At 30.8% G+C, this 19935-nt stretch overlaps 1 protein-coding gene across 11 annotated transcripts in view; it reads left to right on the plus strand.

Moving 5' to 3' along the window:
* The window catches only part of LOC118204383 (uncharacterized), a 281241-nt gene that overhangs the window by 36671 nt on the left and 224635 nt on the right, over positions 1 to 19935 (plus strand). The window contains exon 5 of one of the 11 annotated variants that reach the window (XM_085813772.1): positions 3431 to 3893. The exons of the other annotated variants lie outside the window; for them this stretch is intronic. Within the exon in view, the coding sequence (XP_085669898.1) occupies positions 3431 to 3672 (242 nt within the window). The 3' untranslated portion in view covers positions 3673 to 3893. Of the gene's footprint in view, positions 1 to 3430; positions 3894 to 19935 lie in introns of those variants that run through there. 11 annotated transcript variants of the gene reach the window in all.

Here is a 19935-nt window from a genome sequence, read left to right on the forward strand (position 1 = left end):
ATATGCATGTGCGCAAGCGCAGAATACGTTTTCACGTGCGCGTTTTATGTATAGCGGACGGTATAAGCTAAAATTATCTAATTCAGTTAATGTTGATGATTGCGTTGTTCCTTAATCTTCGAACTGGATCCAGCTTATTATTTTTTGCAGACTGTAAGAGAAATTTTATAAAAGTAAACTTGAACTTTCGATTATGTCAAATAGAATTTCCGATGCTGGAGCTCGCAAAGGATCTACAAAACGAAAGTATGTTTCGATGTCCATCAAACAAAAAGTGGAATTGCTGCAAAAAATGAATAAATACATGAAGAAGTTGACAGAGAGGTTAGTGAAAACGAAAAAATTTCGATTGACAAGTTAGTCGGTATTCTCGGCACAGCAATTACGGGACTTGAACAATGGAACTTTGTAACTGAACAAGAAATTATGCCTGTTTATAGAATTAAAGAGAAAGTATTATCACATAAAACGAAACAACTTGCATTGAAAGAAATGTTTAATAAAGTAAACAAATGAATATTAAGCTTTTTTTTTTTTTTTTTTTTTTTTGTAAATTTTGATACCTTTTAGATCGATCACAATTGTTCTTTATTTCATAAATTACGGTTTCATATTTTTAATTTTAGAATTTCTGCATGCCATCTTACAAGATTTAAACTGATGATCTATAATCTGGAAAAATCGATAATCCGGAATCGCCAAAATCCCGACGAGTCCTGATTAACGACTTTTGACTGTATTGTATTCTATCTCGTAGTCTGTTTATTTGAGCAGGCCACGTTTTAGGGTACATTTCTTTGAATTTTTGTAGTATCTGAACAGTGGGAAATGTAACTTCACCAGCTGTTCTTTTAGAGAATTAATATATTTTTAATTAATATTGCATTGTGTTTCATTCTAAATTAACATTACTCCCAGAAACTGTTTTATTTTCTAAATTGCTCTTGTTCTATCAAAGTAGAACAAGTTTGGTAGCAAGACATTTCATTTTGCGTATTCTTCCTAATCCCATTAAAAATGCTGTTATGAAATGAGAAATAGAAAGAAACAAGAATTTAGCATGAGGCATTTAATATTAGCTGTGTACGATGTGCCATAACTAAAAAATATTTTTAATAATAGAACGTACCTTTGGTAATTTAAATTGATAGGAACTAATGAAATTGTTTAACATATTGAAAGTATTGATCAGATTGAGTTTTTTGGGGGGTTTTGTTCAAATTATCTGATTTTAAAATTAATAAGAATTTATTTTATTTGTTTCTTTTGTGTTTGTGAAAGGTGGGTTGAAGTTAATCAATAAAAAATTTCCTTTTTCTCCTCTTATTTTGATTTTTTTTGGCTGAATTAATCTGCAATAAAGCTATGTAAGATGCAAATTTTGCCCATGATTATTTTATAGGAAATTTTGAAAATCTGCAACTAGATAGATTAATAAAGTTGCACCCTGCTTTATTCCAAATGTACCTTAGTTTCTGATCTTAGTGTTGAATCTGTTTATTATTATATTATTGTTAAAAAAATATTGTTGATTTTTCTTAGCTTTGCATGCATCTTGAAGTTTGCAAACAAACATTCCATTTTGTCCTGTTGTTTTTAATTAAGGGATTTCTTCATATCCATCAGTCAAATTTAATAACAGATTTTTTTCCATTATTTTTTAACAGTGCAGTAGAACTCCAACTATCCAGATAGCTTTTTATTATTTCTAGGCCAATTAAGTAGTTAATTTATGTTACTAATATTTTTGTTGGTTTAAGTAGTAGGAACAGATAATATCATAAGTGCTGTACTTATAGAAGGGTAAGAAGCTGTTAAATTAAATAAATGCATATGACATCAACCTAATGGTTATTCAGGAAATGCTGCATGCACTGTGCTGCCATTAATGACCGGACATCATAAGAAGCTGTTGTGGTTAGAGTGGCGTAGCTAGGGAGAACATTATTCCTGAGCACAGCATCCAGAGTGTGCTAGATTGATATTAAAATTTTTTATAATGAAATGTTTTGCATTCTTGGCAAACAGGAGGTCTGCAAAATCTTCAGTTTAGCCCAGGCATTGAAAACCCTACCTGCAGTTCTAAATGGTTATAAATCCAACCAGACAGGATAATAACTCTAGAATACATGTTACTACTATTGGAACAGTTTGATCAGCTTCTCAGGTAGCTCTATCTCTTTCCAGACATATTTGATAAGGTGCGAAATTTTGACTTTAGGCTGACCCAGTTGAGTTTATTCATTTTTATTTCCTCAAATCACTCAGTTATAGTGTTTGATTTTTGAATAGTGAACTTTTGTATTGAAACTGGTAAGAACTTGTTCATGGTTCTGCCATGGAGTGGATTGCTAGAGTTATCCAGTATTGCCTCATGAACTTCAGCATTCAAAGTTTGAGGCACAAAAACACAGTGAACCAAGACCAAACCAGAAAAACTAGGCTGGCACCATAATTCGGCTAAGCCAAATTTCACAATAGGTATAATGTGTTTTGATAGGTGGGGCTCACCTGCCATTTTCAAGCTCATAGTCAATCAGAATGCCACTACATGTTTAATGTTCTTCTGTTCTAAAACCCACAGTATTTTATACTGTAATTGGTAACAATGTTCAATTTAGAGATTACTTACTTATATACTAGAGCTTGTCAAGTGTAAATACCTCTTGTGAAAAATGCAAATTTTAGCAGTGCTTCAAGATGCGAGTAAAAAATATATGGTCACTTTTTCTGTCAGTCATGCCTCTGATATATAGTTTGATTTCACTATGTGTTGAAAGATTTTATGGCCAATGTATCACTTTTTTTTGAAGGGGGGGGGTCTTTCCTAACTGGGGTTTTTCAGCTCCCTCAAATTCCACTTCACAACTACAGTGTTGTACATGACATCTGAAATTTGTGCTAGGAATCTGATGGATGAAATGACCAAATTGGTGAAGACTGATACATTATGCTTTTAAAACTTACTCAGCTCTTACTGTTTTGATAGCTGTAACTTATATGTTTTTACTCAGCAGTCACAATTTTTTATAGGCTCATGATATGCTTTAGTGATGAATAGGTGATCTTAGTTTTGGAGGTGTCTTTGGATGTCGGTCATTAATGGCAATAAAGTATATGTCAAGTATGTTTATAAGCATTAATGGAAAAGTAATTTTGTGCTGCATATTGACCTGCCTTTCTTAGTTTACTCCAAGAAACATTGCTTACCTCTAGTAAATGTTTTTTTTTCTAATAGGCAAAACAAGCATGGGGATATTATTTCAATTCCTTCATTGCATAAGGGATTTTTGTTTTAAATATTCAACGTTACTGCAGTTAATTTTCAGTTAGCTTTTTGGTGTATGTACGTGGCATTGTTTTTTTGTGTGTCTTTTGTTGTTGAGGATCTTTTTCATTTGAGTAAAAAGTAATATTTTTTTTTACATAGTTAATATGCCGCTGAAAAGGAAGCGTGTTGTTTTGACAATGAAGGACAAAGTTATTATTATTAACAGACTGAAAAATGGTGAAGGACGAGCAAAACTTGCAAATGAATATGGAGTTGGGACCTCAACAATTTCAGATATAAGAAAAAATTCAGAATCTATTTTAGAATATGTCTCTCGTCTTGGTTATGGAGATGGCAGTTCATCAAGAAAAACGATGAGAGGCCGGAAAATGAAATGGTAGATCACATTTTATGTATAAACATTTCAAGGACTACCAGTTTCGGGATGGATTTTATGTGAAAAAACATCGGTATTTGATGAAAATTTAGGAAAAGATTCAGCATATAAGGCAAGTCATATTTGGCTGAGAAATTTAAGAATTCATGCTTGTTTTCTGGCGTGAAATAAAAGGAAGAGGGTTATGTTATTTACAATGCTGCTCTTTCATAGCAGATTTAACACGTTATAAAATTTCATTGTTTTACTTTGATTAGAAATGGGTTGTGTGTTTACATAAATAAAAAGCAATTTCATGTTTAATTTTGTCAAAAAATTTGTGTTTTGTATTTTGATTTATGAAAATAAAAATATTTTTTTAATTGTTTAATCTGTATTGCAATAAAATGCAGTAAAAGAAAAAATAAAATTAATTCATTTGTAAAAAATTAAATATATATTTGGCCTGTAGAATAAAAACCTTGTATTCTTGTAGATTCTTAATCTGGATGGGCTGTATTTCCAGTTAGTCTGTATATTTGGAGTTCTGCTGTATTTACAATGTAAAAAATTCATATGAACTTGTTAATTTAGCATTTTTATCTATTCATATTTCATACATGATCTTTTGTGAAAAATCACTGCTTACTAATGTATCAGATGAAGGAAACTTAAATTATGAAACAAGCCTGTTCAAAATTATGTTTAATCTTTTATATTAAACTTCTAAATTTGGTCCTGTTTATTTTTTGAAGTGCAAGCAGAAAGTTTGGCTATGGGAATATCATTTTGAGTCCTATTCATGTTGATAGTTTTAAGCATTATTTTGAAGATCTGTTTAAAAACTGACTTTCAAATCTTGCATTTTTGTTTAATTTTTTCTTCCTGCCTTTGTACTTTTTGAAAGGGGAAACAATATTTTACAAATATCTTAGTTACGAATTCTCACTCAGCAGTTCTCATTACCTTTGGATCTCTTGATTGCATTCCTATTCTTGACATATTAAATAATATATAAAAGTAGTACTTGATCTGCTGGAGATATTTGTAGGAAATTTCATGGGTTCCTGTTCATACATAGACCCATTTATCTGCAGGAGAAATTTGTTGTAAAATTTCATGGGTTCATACATAGACCCATTTCCTAGGTAATGGCTATTAGGTGTGTTGAAAATTAACTACATAGTGTAATGTTTCTATTTTAGCACATTGTGATTTCACATGGGATACTCATTGACAGTCTTCACAGGTAACAAATTTAGTGAGAATGCCATTTAGAATCCTTTCATAAAAATTAAATACTGTAGTACAGTTTAGCAAGAATTTGCTTTTCATTTCTTCCCATTTTAAATCTTGTGTTTAACAAATAATAGTTAGAGTTTTCTACGTTCAGCATTTTTTATGTTTTTGATATTTATTCTTCACAATCTGCTTTTATCACACAACCAGTGAATTAATTTTTCACCTAAGTGATAACATTCTTATTTTCAGAACATCATCACACATGGATCTCTGATTTAAAATGTTGGAAAGGAAAATTTATCGTATTACTTTTAATTATTGTTTCTATTGTGCTATACTTTGATGGTCATGGAAGGAAACTATTTTTCCTTGTTACTGATTAAAAATTTAACGGTCGGTCTCCACCATGTGGCTCGTCTCCCCTGAGGATTTTTGTTCTTATGGGAACTGGATCTTGGAGGACAACTGGCAGCACTTGCGAAACAAGGATTCTTATGTGTTAACCTTTAAAAGACTGAAAAGTTTGGAAAGGTTTACTTAAAAAGACAGGAATGCTATTTCCACCCACTTCAATTGCCATTTCAATGTGAAACTACTACTCTCTTAAAACCTTTCCTTTAGGGTGTGGCCTTTGTTAATTTTCAGATAACAGACTAAGGTGAAGGTCATCAGACGAATGACGTGGAAGGTTGTTGGACAATGACTATCTCCGCACCCTTAAGGGAATTAAAAGAATTTTCTTTTATTGTGTCAGATCGAAACAATGTTATAGGATGCTGTATTGTAGGAGTGTTCTCACTATTTATGATTCGTGTTACAGGATGCCGTGTTGTAGGAGGACTATCTGTAACTAGTATTTTACTAAAGAACTTAAAATTGACCTTTGTTAAGACCATAATATTAGTGAAAGATCTATAAACAAATATCTTCATCAACAAATTTGGAAGTGTGTAATGAAGAATTATTTTGCATGCAGAAAGGGAAGACAAAGTTTCAATGAAGTGAAATTGAAAACTTGTGTGTTTTGTAAGGATCTAAAAAAAACACTTTTTGGTAGAGTCATTACGTTTATTTCAGAGCAGGGGGGAAAAAAAAAAAAAAAAATTACATTGTCTTTGCCAAGATTCGAACCCCAGATCTCCTGATTGCCAGTTAGACATACTTCCAATTACATCATGAAAGCATGCAATAAAATTCCTTACATGCACCCCCACTTAAAGGCGACTTGGAGGGAGGGGACCCAGGTAGTGACAAATTATGGTCCACTACAATCATTTGATTTATTTCAGAGCAGGAAACATGAAAAATCTGTGATACCCATGCCAGGATTCAAACTCCAGTCCTTCTTATTGCCAGTTGGACATGCTTTTAATTACACCACAAAGGCACGTAAAGGAAGGAGAAAATTTGTTATATCAGGGTTCGTACGGTCCTTAAAAGTCCTTAGATTTTTTAGAATCGATTTTTGGTCCTTAAAAGTCCTTAATTTTGGCCAAAATCAGCAGAAGGTCCTTAATTTTAATCATCTGAAATTTCTGTCTCTTTTTTTCAATTGCCATTTTGAGTGTGAATTAGCATTTTGGGGGAATATTTTCGGCGATTCACTGGCATATATGGTTATGTTTTGAATGGGTTTATGGATTATAATTTGTTTCTATTTCTAATATAATTGATGGGATACTCGAGTTTCTAAGCAAGAAGTGAGATATAAGCATTTCGAAATTCATTTTTTCTAATAAAGAGTTCTTAAACAACTTTCACTTTTGGAGATGTGAATTCTTTTATTAAACGGTTCTAAATTTGGCGATTTTAAGATCAGTTTCTATAAAAAATTTTTAATTCCGAGATCTGAGAATTTTTGGACGATTTTTTTAAAACATCCTAACATTGATAAATTTCATTAAAATAATGGTAATATATTGAAATTATATTTAAAAAATAATATTAAAATAAAGCATTTTTAATTTTCACTGTCATATTATAAAATTTCACTTTGAAAAATAAAGAAGGTATAATGCTATAAAGCACAATTTATGAAATGGCTCTTAGCAAAAGCAAAATTAGCTATTTAATTAGTTAAAAATATCTTCTTTTTAATTTGTTCATAGTAAAAGTTTTTCCCATGTAATTGTCTCGGAATATTCAAAATTCTCAGAATATGTATCAGTTTTCTCTATAAAATAAATTTTACCCTTTTTCCCTCCTTTTTTTCCAAAATATTTCTGGCTTTTTGCTGTTACTGAATTGGTAGGGGTAATTTTTCTTTAGTATTTTAGCCATTGCAGCTTGGAAAGTTTAGAAGGATTTGAAGGCAAGATTTGTAGATACGCGATTCTAGAAGATTCGAGGAATATGTGACAAAATTTAAAATGTCTCTATGGTATCAACACGTAATGGATGTATTTTACTGAAAGTTTGCGATGAATTTCTTACTTTTTGAAGAACGTCTGGAAGAACAATGAAAACATAATATTTGAATGTTTTACTCCTGATACTAGAATCATTTTCTTAACATGTTTACCTTCCCTTTATTTTCTCTACTTTTCACTAGACACAAGCATAGAAAGTATCAAAAATGCTTCTAATCTTGTCACATGGGCAAGCATTATAGAAAGGGATTTTTTTATTAATAAAGAAATTGAAAATTTACAATTTAAAAGATTCATCTAATATGTTTTAATGCATCATACACAGAGCTGGCACTAGGCATTTTCCCACCTGATGCAATCTCTGTGGAGCCTAAATTCTGCTTCCAGTGCCTGCTCTAAATTCTAAAAGTTTTGCCATTTCCAGATTTTGTTGTTCGGTGTGTCACTAAATTTTAAAAATTCTGCCACAGTAGCTCTGTAACCGGCCTTTACCATATGTATTTCTTCTGAATGTTTATATTACTAAAGAAATAAAATTAGCCATTTTCTATGCATTCTAAATGCATTTCATGTTTTTTAGAATAACAGAAATCTTTAATTAAATCCAAAAATTCTAAGATGAAAAGGAAACGGGTTGAAGAAAGAAAATATTAAAGACAAAGAAAATTATTCTTCAAAGAAAATGTGCAGTTATTATTATGAAAATTACCCAATTGTTTACGATATTAGCCTTTACGATAATTTCCCATTTCTGTTTCCTCATATGATAGAGTTACTGAGCCAGATTAAATTTAAATTAAATTGTATAATCTTTGACCACTAGTTCCCCACTTTTAGTTTGAATTTGGCTGTTCTTGTTTAATTACGTCACTGCGAGCTGTAAATGATTTTGTTAGCATTAGAACATGCCTTTGTATTCTAAGTTCTTTTTATATAAGAGGCTTATTTAAACCTTTGTCTGATGTTTTAGTTATTTTCAGACATAGCGATAGTTTGCTTCACATCAGTTGGGTTTTCGACATTTTAACTTTTACCAGATCAAGTAAACCTTCATAGGTACATTGTGGAGAGGTTGACAAGTTAGGAGATAAACAGTTAGGTTGATGCAGAAACTAGCGAGAGCATTGGTTTGCATTTTGAGACAAATCTCTAATTGTTAGAAAAGATGCTTAAAGAGAAAGAAATCGATATAAACTAGCCAAAATGTTTGGGAAGGCTTCAAATTAAAATGACGGATAAATATTTTGTTGAGTGTTGTTGTTACAAAACATAAATGTTTTGTAGCTTTTAATGTGTATTTATCCTAATATCGTTTTAGAATCAATGTTATAAATTACATGTATTTGTGAAATTTTATTAGATTTTGATTTTAATAGGGCTTTTTTAACAAATACTGTTAAAAAATAAAATTTAATTGTGGCCATGTAAATCCATAATGACTAAGGTTATCTAATTACCTAATTTAATTATTTATAACTAACTGCTTACCCTTAAAAATTATCTCTACGTATTAAAGCAAGTTATTGCCTTTCATTAATACTCACTGAGGTCACAAGATAAAACACAAAAACGTAAAAATTCAAGTAACACTTATTCTTTGAATCTAGTGAGACTTAAAATAATACAAAATTACTTATCATCTCTGGTTCTTTAATGGCTTATTGGAACCTTAAAGTATATTAACTGGGTTACAACCCCTGAAACTCTATGAACCCTGAACTCTATGAACTCTCTAACCCTGAAGCTATGACACGAACTGCATCAAACAGAGCCCGACTAACTTTCAACAGTTGCGAACCTACATCAGGCCTTCCAGGTTTGTTCTAATGAGCAGGTCTCTCTCTAGACAAGCAGCAGCAGTAACAACATTCAGTCTTTTGTTCTGAATCACGCTGATTATGATCTTACTTCTCATTTTAACCTATGCCGTTTAACATAAAATCTACCTGCTATTTACTCAACCTCTAGACTGACCAAGTACGTGACAAAATGAGACATTTAAAAAAATCAACGTAAAGCTAACTGTAGGTAAAACGTAAATGTCACTTATCTTCTTTCAAATATGTCTATTTGTTGTAAGTGTAAAATATTTAATGTTATTTGATAAATTGCATAAAGTTTATTTTATGCTCAAATTTTTTAATAATTATGTTAATTAATTCATGTTTAATAATAATGCAGACTACTTAGAGATCTGTTTTATTTTTAGGATGGTATCACAAAAGTGAAATTCAGGCATAGATAATATTTTTAATTGAATTTATTCAGTTCCTATTTGCTCATAGGTCCTTAATTTTTTCATTAATGGTCCTTAAAAGTACTTAATTTTCGTGTGCAGAAATGTGTACGAACCCTGTTATATGTATGCTGTTTGTGCTAAATATTTATATTTGCAGCATTTCAATAAATTTTGAAGATACTGCAAGGGGGAAAAGTTGAAAAACTATTTTGAATGAACATGCTATTTTAAAGGAGTGTGTGAGGCATTTTTAACTAGCTCCTTCATATTGTATCAAGTTTTGCTTGATAGTCATCTGTATGTTTACAGTTGATGTATTATGCACTTTTATGTATAATTTAAATTAATAATACTTCAAATAAAGTTTAAAACACGAATTAGAAAAGGCCTGTAAAATTGTTTGTATCAAGCAGAAATAAAAATTGTGCTCAAAAGGGAGTTTTAACAGTTGTGGAGTTAAAATAAAAAAAGTTCTATTGAATACCTTTCAAGAGTTAAGACCTCTGATTGTAGTAAGTGTTATAGAAAACTCTTTAACACTCTCAGGGCTATGGACGTAAAATTCCACATAGAAGGATACCTTTCATATTTATTATACATGAAAATTTATGCCAGCTTTTAATGTATCCAATTTCGGCTCAGGAACTTTGAAATTTCAGAGCTAAACCTATAACACTTCGAGGGTTGATTGTTTCATTTTATTTTGGATGAATGTTTATGAAACCTTTTTCTGCAAGATCAGAAAATTCTTTAATTAGTATCCTTGATTTAGCATATCATCTTAAGTCTAAAATTTTATTTGAAAAATAAAGGAAAATTTAAAAGAATTTCTTTAATGCGCTAAGCATTTCTCTGACATCTTGATTATTTTTTAAACTGTGCAGTTTAAAAAAGATTTAGTAATTTTTAAAATAACGGAAATTTCGTGATCAAAATATAATATCAGTGAGCTCTAAAATTCCGATAAAGTTGTTACCTGGTCATTTATTCAAGAATTAAAGAAATTCAGGGTTAACATAATATAGCAGTTCCCCAAGTGAAAATTATTCTTGGTGACCAGTTGAAAACTAATTCCAAAGTTTAAATGCAGAAATACTTCTGTCATTTTTTTAATACTTTTGCCCAATTTGAGTCATAGAATTTAATTTTGAAAAAAAAGGGGGGGGGCTTGTCTTGTTGTACATTTGTGCAATCCTTGGTGTAACTGTAACATTGCTAAAATTGTGCTCTCGAGACATAAAAATTGCAAGTTAAATGTCAATTATTGAATTGGCTAGAAGACACAGAACTATTTTTCATTCCATTTTTGCGTAATACACTCAAAAGTCTTTAATCCGGACTCGTCGGGACTTCGGCAATTCCGGATTATAGATCATCAATTTAAATCTGGTAAGATGGCATGCAGAAATTATAAAGTTAAAAATATGAAACCATAATTTATGAAATAAAGAGCAATTATGATCTAAAGGGTATCAAAAGTAACCAAAAAAAAACTTAATATTTATTTGTTTACTTTATTAAACATTTCTTTCAACGCACACATGCGTAAAGCATACATTACGCATAGTCAAAATTAGAAAATTGCAACCAGAAAACTATTTGATGTGTATTCGTGATATTTATAATGAAGAGGAATTTGATTTAAATCATATCTAAGATGGAGTACATCAAGATGAAATACTACATTTAGTAAGGAATTATTAATCGAATAAAATAAAAACACCTGCCCTGAAGATAAGGATAGTGCTGACAGATCAACCTCCAGTTCATTGCGCGCAGCGACGTACCCCCCCCCCCCCCCCACACACACACAGAGCAGCGTGAAATTGATAAACAGATTTCGGAATGGTTAGAGAAACAAAGGATATGCCTTTATCCATTTTTTGCAGCAATTCCACTTTTTTTTTGATGGACATCAAAACATGCTTTCGCTTTGTAGATCCTTTGGCAACTCCAGAATCGGAAATTCTTTTTGACATAATCGAAAGTTCAAGTTTACTTTTATAAAATTGCTCTAACAGTCTGCAAAAAATAATAAGCCGGATCCAATTAGAAGATTATTTAGCTTAGCCTATACCGTCTGTTATACATTAAATGCACATGCGTAAACGCATATGCACTGCGTAAACGCATTATGCGTTTACGCATGCGCCGAAAGTTTGCAGCTTTGAGGTTTGGATTATAGATCATTCCAGATTATAAACGTCCGGATTAAAGACATTTGACTGTATATGCTGCTATGTAATCAGAACATTCCTTCTTTTTCATGTTTAATATAATTTTATTCAATAAATTTGTTTTTGAATTTTCTTCTGAAACTGTTATTCAGTTTCTTAGTTTTCACTAGGTAGATTAAATGAAAAAATACTTTTCTACTGCCTTTTGATCTGAATTTACCACTTTCATTAATTAACACTTAACCTGTCAATATTAGAAGCATTAATTAATGCCTAAAGTGTCAATTTATATAAGTGTTAATTAACACTAACCTATGCCCATTTACAAAGCTTCATATTCAACTAGTTATGTCTTGATAACAGGCTGGTTTATAGATGCATAGGGCCCGAATTTAATAGGCTAGTTTATGGATACATTACTCAATCCTGTTCTTCCCCTCTCCTGTAACCTAAACACAGAAATTTGTATTGCTTCTAGTACAATAATGAGGAATGCGAAGACAAGAAGACTTTTTTAAATGGTAATATTTTTCCCTTCTTGAAAATGTTGATGTGCAGAAGTCTTTCTAGACCTTCTCAATTATCTTTTTTAAGTATACAAACCAAATGTTAATGGTGTATGCACTGCTTTTTTCTTCTCCCGCAATTCATCATACTAGTAGCTTTATTATTATTTTTTTTATAGCTCAATGAGATAAATTAATGGCCCAATATCCAATATTTGCTGTTCTGCATGAAGCTAGTAGCCTATTCTGCATGTGCTGCTATAGTAAATTGATATTTAATGATAACTATTTTATTATGAAACAAACTTCTGATATTTTTGAAACCTCAGTAACATTATCTTAAGTAAGCTTTTTGCTGCTTCTAAATTAACGCAACAAATTTCTAATTCTTAATTGTTTTATTTTTTACAATTACACTTTCCATTTTAAATTGTCAGTGTTCATTCAAATTTCAAGTTTTCTGTATTTTTGAAGTTATTTCATCACAAAAAATGTGATAAGCTTTACATAATTCCATTTCTGCAAGCAATTTATTGTTATACATGAACTTTATTCTTTATCAGCCATTTTTGAGTAATGATATTTTAAAATAAATTTGATATTCATTAAACAAAATTGGTATTTTCCATTAGTACATTGAAATGTAATGTGCTTTATAATACTATTTAAAAAATCCTTTTTTAATCCTTAAAAATAGATATTGATGCATTAATGACTTTAAATAGAATTGATTGTTATTGACTTTAAATTATCATTATTGACTTTAAATAAAATTGATCCTGGATTGAAACATAAACATTTTGAAATAAATTTCTTTTTTGTGGATGAAGAGTTCATAAAATATTAGTCAAAAAACTTTTTCTCTTTTTGGGGATATGAGTTCTTTATGTTAATAATTTGGAAAACAAATATGATGCCAATAGATAGCAAATAAAATGTTTATTTGTGGTTAGGTTATTGATAGATAATTAATATTTTTAAGTATAAATTATTGAACTCGTTAAAATTTTAAAAATAGAAAGCAGACATCATTCAGACATAAAAGCCGCAGACGATATCTACATATGATGCATTTTTTCTTCACTACATGAGAGGTACAGAGGTTTCACAAAATCCTTAAAAATAGTTAGGCTTTTCGTAATGATTGGTGGTCCTTAAAAATCCTTAATTTTGACCAAAATAAGTAAAAGGTCCTTAATTGTAATTAATAAAAATTATAACTTTTACAAAGTTGGAAATATGGAAATTTTGTCTGTGACATCAAAAACTCTATGTTTTAGATAAGGAGTGAAAAGCGACCTGCAGCATTCCTTCTGTAGGAGGAGATTAAAAAGAATTTACACTCGTTGAATGTAACCGTGAATACGGTGTCTCAGCAGGATGACTTAGCTGAATCGGAATCCTGGAGGGCCATCAATTATTTAGAGGCAGGTCAAATGCAATCCATTGTAGCAGAAGCATTAGGAGCTTATTAAAGTGTCATTTTTAAACTCTGGAACCAGTTTTTGGAATCTTAAAATGTTCACTGAAGTTCTAGGCAAGGACATACACTTAACATGAACGTTCAGAAAAAATCACACTATGGACACCACTTTCTTGCAACAGCACATTCAGATGACTACTAGTATCAGAGTTTTGATACTGAACTGTTTGAAACCAGTTCTACCATGTTGGTTTGTATGCCCATAGACCTGTGGTTATGTTTCGTTAACACAGGATAACGGTGCTCTGGCAGAAGGTGGGGACGAGATAAGAGGGATAACGGGCTCTTCACAAATGAGTCCCACTTTAGTGTACAACCTGACAATAGAAGGATTTTCATCTGGAGAGAACTGCTACAGGGAATACTTCTGCATTTGTACATTAAAGCATCCAATTTGGCAGAGGTGGAGTGATGTCTGGGCCGACATTTCTATCAGTGGCTGCACCGACTTGCACATTATCAGAATTGGAATACTACCAGCTCAACAATATTGGATGAGATTCTCAGACTTACTGTGGGCCTTTACACTGTAGCAATTGGGGATGAGTTCATTCTCATATATGATAGCATCAGGCCACATCATGCTCAGTTAATGGACAGTTTTCTTTTCAACGAAGCATTGGATTGGCCAGCATGTTCCCCAGGTATGAATCCAGTAGAGCATTTTTGGGACATTCTAGGCAGAAGGGTCGCTTATCACCCTAAAAAACAGTTTAGCACTTTGAAAGCTCTGTTCTGCATGGGAGGGACAGCGTACCATAGTCTCTCATTGATAACTTCATTGATTCCATGCCTCGTTGATATGTGACACTGCATTCAGTCAGGGGAAAGGCTGTCTCATATTGAAACTCATCTGTATCCGAGAAATCGCATTTTTTGTTTGTTTATATAATATGCACAAATTAGGCATTTTTTTTTTTTTTTACTGACGAATATCATAAATAAAATTTAATTATTCCTTATTTGTCGCTTCTGTTTCTTTTCTCATATTTTACTACACATATACATCACATATCAGTCACCAAAACATTTCCTCATCCACAGTTTATAACCCAACTCATAATATCCCTTAATTGTTTTGAGAAGTGTATTTAAATGTGTATAAATTTTCTGTTGAAAATTCAATTTGCACTTTTCCTTTCTGACCCTTCCTCTTCCCCCTAGAAGTCTTCTGGCTCTTTGCTCTTAGTGTGTTAGGGATAATTTTTCTTTTGGGCTTTAGACCGAAAGGCTTAGAAGGTTAGGGATAATTTTTCTTTTGGGCTTTAGATCGAAAGGCTTAGAAAGTTAGAAGATTTGTAGACCTACAATTTCCAGAAAAATATGACGAAATGAAAAGTATTTTCATGATATTAACATGTAATTAATGGATGTAGTTTATAAGAAATTCGTGATGAATTTCTTATTTTCTGGAGAATTTTTGGAACAAAACATTTGGAGAAAGCAAAAATTTTTTAGTTTTCTGCTTTTAATCCCCAAAGTCTTTCTTTTAAACATCTCCCTTTATTTTCTTCTTTTCACAAGATACAAGCATTAAAGCAATCAGAGAAAGCAAAGAAACTGAAAACCGGCAGTTTATTGAAAGATTCATCGTACACCTCTCAGTGTATGACACATGCTTCAGTTCTACCCTAAATTCTAAAAAATTTACTCAAATTACAGTCAAAAGTCTTTAATCCGGACATCCATAATACGGAATGATCTATAATCCGAACCTCAAAGCTGCAAACTTTCTGCGTATGCGTAAACGCATGTGTTTACGCATGCGTATAATACGTTTACGCATGCACGTTTAATGTATAACGGACGGTATAAGCTAAGCTAAAATGATCTAATTATCTATTTTAGTTACTGTTGCAGATTGCGTTGTTCCTTAATCTTCGAATTGGATCCGGCTTATTATTTTTTGCAGACTGTTAGAGCGATTTTATAAAAGTAAGCTTGAACTTCCGATTATGTCAAAAAGAATTTCCGATTCTGGAGCTGCCAAAGGATCTACAAAGCGAAAGCATGTTTCGATGTCCATCAAAGAAAAAGTGGAATTGCTGCAAAAAATGGATAAAGGCATATCCTTTGTTTCTCTAACCATTCCGAAATCTGTTTATCAATTTCACGCTGCTCTGTAGGGGGGACGTCGTGGCACGCAATGAACTGAAAGTTGATCTGTCAGCACTATCCTTATATTCAGGGCAGATGTTTTTATTTTATTCGGCTTATAATTTTTTACTAAATGTAGTATTTCATCTCGATGTTCTCCGTCTTTGATATGATTTAAATCAAATTCCTCGTCATTATAAATATCATGAATACACATCAAATAGTTTTCTGGTTGCAATTTTCTAATTTCGACTATGTGTAATGTATGCTTTACGCATGTGTGCGTTGAAAGAAATGTTTAATAAAGTAAACAAATAAATATTAACCTTTTTTTTTTTTTTTTTTTTTTTTTTTTTTTTTGTAAATTTTGATACTTTTTAGATCATAATTGTTCTTTATTTCATAAATTACGGTTTCGTATTTTTAATTTTATAATTTCTGCATGCCATCTTACTAGATTTAAACTGATGATCTATAATCCGGATTCGCCGAAGTCCCAACGAGTCCGGATTAAAGACTTTTGAGTGTATATTGTTGTTTGTTCAATAAATTCTAAAAATTCTGCCACACTGGTGCTGGCCCTGACCTTATATCATTTCATATTTATTCTCAATACTCGTATTATTAAAGAAAGTAAATTAAAATTAAAAATTCGCATTCTTTCTGCACATTCTAAGTACAAGCAGTTCTTTAGAATAACAGAAATTTTTTAATTGAATGTGAAAATTCTGAACTGAAGAAGAAACTCGTTGATGAAGAAATTGATTTTATAAAGAGAAAATTTTTCTTTAAAGGTATATTATTGAAACATTTATAAATTAAAAGATGAAGCAGAAACTAATGGGATATTGATTTGCTTATTGAAACAAATAACCTTAGAAAAGATGCTAAAAACAAGGAATTGATGTAAGTTATCTAAAATATCTGGAAATTTTTCTGATTAAAAAGATGCATAAACATTTCGTTGTTCCTTGTTGCTAGAAAACTTTTGTATTTCATTAATGTATAATTGTACTAATATTATTTTAGAATCAATATCATAAATTATAACTACTGTAAAATGTTCTTAGTGCTTTTTTAATGGATATTTTTCAGAAGTAAAATTGTAACCATCTAAATTGATTATGATTGAGGTTATATAATTACGCAATTTATTTATTTATTTATTTTATTTATTATTTATTATTATTATTTTTTGTATATAACTGCTCACTCTTAGAAGTTATCGCCTCAACAACCTATTGTCTCTAGTGCTTCAGCTTAAGCAGATCTATACGAAGCCAGTAAATATACAATATTTAATATAAAGTTCAAACTCAAGCAGATCTACACAAAGCCATTTAATATACAATATTCAATATAAAGTTCAAGCTCAAGCAGATCTACACGAAGCCAGTTAATATACAATGTTTAATATAAAGTTCAAATAAAGCTGAAGCATCAGAGACAGTAGATTGTTTTGTATTATTTTAAGTCTCATTAACTGTAAGGAATAAAATTTTATGCTAATTTTTACATTTTTGTGTTGTGTCTTGCATCTACAACATGAAGCTATGATACTAACTGGATCAAAGTGAAGCTAAATTTCAACGCTTATAAACCATACCAGCTTCAGGGGTTCATGTCTATTCTGATCACCAGCTTCTTGGTTTCTAAGCAAACAGCTGTAGTGGCAGGGTTCGTACAGTCCTTAAAAGTCCTTAAATTTTTTGGAATCGATTTTTGGTCCTTAAAAGTCCATAATTTTGGCCAAAATCAGTAGAAGGTCCTTAATTTTAATCATCTGAAATTTTTGTCTGTTTTTACGACTTCCATTTTGAGTGTGAATTAGCATTTTGGAGGAATATTTTTGGCGATTCATTGACGTATATGGTTATCTTTTGAATGGGTTCATGGGATAAAATTTGTTTCTATTTCTAATATAAATGATGGATACTCGAGTTTCTAAGCAAGAAGTGAAACATAAACATTTCAAAATTAATTTTTTGTAATAAAGAGCTCTTAAACAATTTTCGCTTTTGGGGATGCTTTTGGAATTCTTTTATTAAATTGTTCTAAATTTGGCGACTTGTCAACATTTTGGCTATTTTGATGTCAGTTCGTATAGAAAATTTTTAATTCCGAAATCTGAGAATTTTTTGACGATTTTTTTAAAACATTATAGCATTAATAAATTTAATTAAAATAATGGTAATGTATTGAAATTTTATTAAAAAAATAACATTAAAGTAAAACATTTTTATTTTTTGCTGTCATATCATAAAGTTTCATTTTGGCAACTTATTATACAATATTTTGAATCTGAAAAATAAACAAGGTACTATGCTATAAAGCATAATTTATGAAACAGCTCTTAGCAAAAGCAAACTTATCTATGTAATTAATTAAAAATGTCTTTTTAATTTTTTAATAGTAAGCGTAATTGTCTCAGAATATGCATGTTTTCTCTATAAAATTAATTTTACATTTTTTTCCTCCTTTTTTTTTCCAAAATATTTCTGGCCTTTAGCTGTTACAGAATTGGTTGGGATAATTTTTCTTTATTATTTTTGACATTGCAGCTTGGAAAACGTAGAAGGATTTGAAGACAAGGTTTATAGACCTACAATTCTAGAAGATTTGAGAAATTTCTTACTTTTTGGAGAACGTCTGGAAGAGCAATGAAGGCATAATATTTGAATGTTTTATTCCTGATACTGGAATATTTTTCTTAACATATTTATCTTCCCTTTATTTTCTCTGCTTTTCACTAGACGCAAGCATGGAAAATATAAAAAATGTTTCTAATATTATCACTTGGGCAGGCATTATAGAAAGGGATTTTTTATTAGTAAAGAAATTGAAAACTTACAATTTAAAAGATCTATCTAATATGTCTTAATGCATCATATACAGAGCTGGCACTAGGCATTTTCCTATCTGATGCAATCTCTGTGGATCTTGAATTCGACTGCATAGTGCCTTTCTAAATTCTGCTTCTAATGCCTGCTCTAAATTCTAAAAGTTTTGCCATTTCTAGATTTTGTTGTTTGGTGTGTCACTAAATTCTAAAAATTCTGGCACAACAACTCTGTAACCAGCCTTTACCATATATATTTCATAGTTCTTCTGAATTTCATATTAGTAAAGAAATTAAATTAGTCACTTTTTCTATACCTTCTAAATGCATTTAGTGTTTTATAGGAAAACAGAAATCCTTGATTAAATCCAAAAATTCTAAAATGAAAAGGAAATATGCTGAAGAAAGAAATTGAATACATAAAGAAAATTATTCTTCAAAGATATGTGCTACTGAGCCAGATTAAATTAAAATTAAATTGTATAATTTTTGACCACTAGTTCACATTTTTTTTTAAGTTCGAATTTGACTGTTCTTGTATAATTACGTCACCGTGAGATGTAATTGACTTTGTTAGCATCAGGACATTCCTTTATGCTTGTTCTAAGTTCTTTTTAAATAAGAGGCTTATTTAAATCTTTGTCTAATATTGTAGTTACTTTCAGACAGTGATAATTTGTTTCACGTCTGTCGGGGGTTTTGGACTATTTAACTTTTACCAGATCAAGTAAACCCTTATAGGTAGGTACATTGTGGAGAGGTTGACAAGTTAGGAGATAAAGCACGCAGAAACTGGCGAGAACATTGGTTTGCATATTGAGACATATCTCTAATTATTGTTAGAAAAGATGCTTAAACAGAAGGAAATCGATATACACTAGCCAAAATGTTTGGGAAGGTTTCAAATTAAAATGACGGATAAATATTTTGAGTGTTGTTAAATACATAAATGTTTTATAGCTTTTAATATGCAATTATTCTGATATCGCTTAAGAATCTATGTCATAAATTGCATGTATTTTAAACTGTGAAATTTTATTAGATATTGAATGTAATAGGGCTTTTTTAACAAATATTGTTAAAAAATAAAATTTAATAGTGGCCATGTAAGTCCATGATGACTAAGGTTACCTGTTTATCTAATTTAATTATTTGTAACTAGCTGCTTACCCTTAAAAATTATCCCCTACGTATTAAAGCGAGTTATTGCCTTTCATTAATACTCACCGTGGTCACAAGATAAAACACAAAAATGTAGAAATTCAACTAAAACGTATTCTTTGCATCTAGTGAGACTTAAAATAGTACAAAACAACTTATCACCTCTAGTACTTTA

This window comes from Stegodyphus dumicola, chromosome 3 (genome assembly GCF_044657685.1).
Source record: "Stegodyphus dumicola isolate Sdum_Otavi_A_Nest chromosome 3, ASM4465768v1".
Taxonomy (NCBI): Eukaryota; Metazoa; Arthropoda; class Arachnida; order Araneae; family Eresidae; genus Stegodyphus; species Stegodyphus dumicola.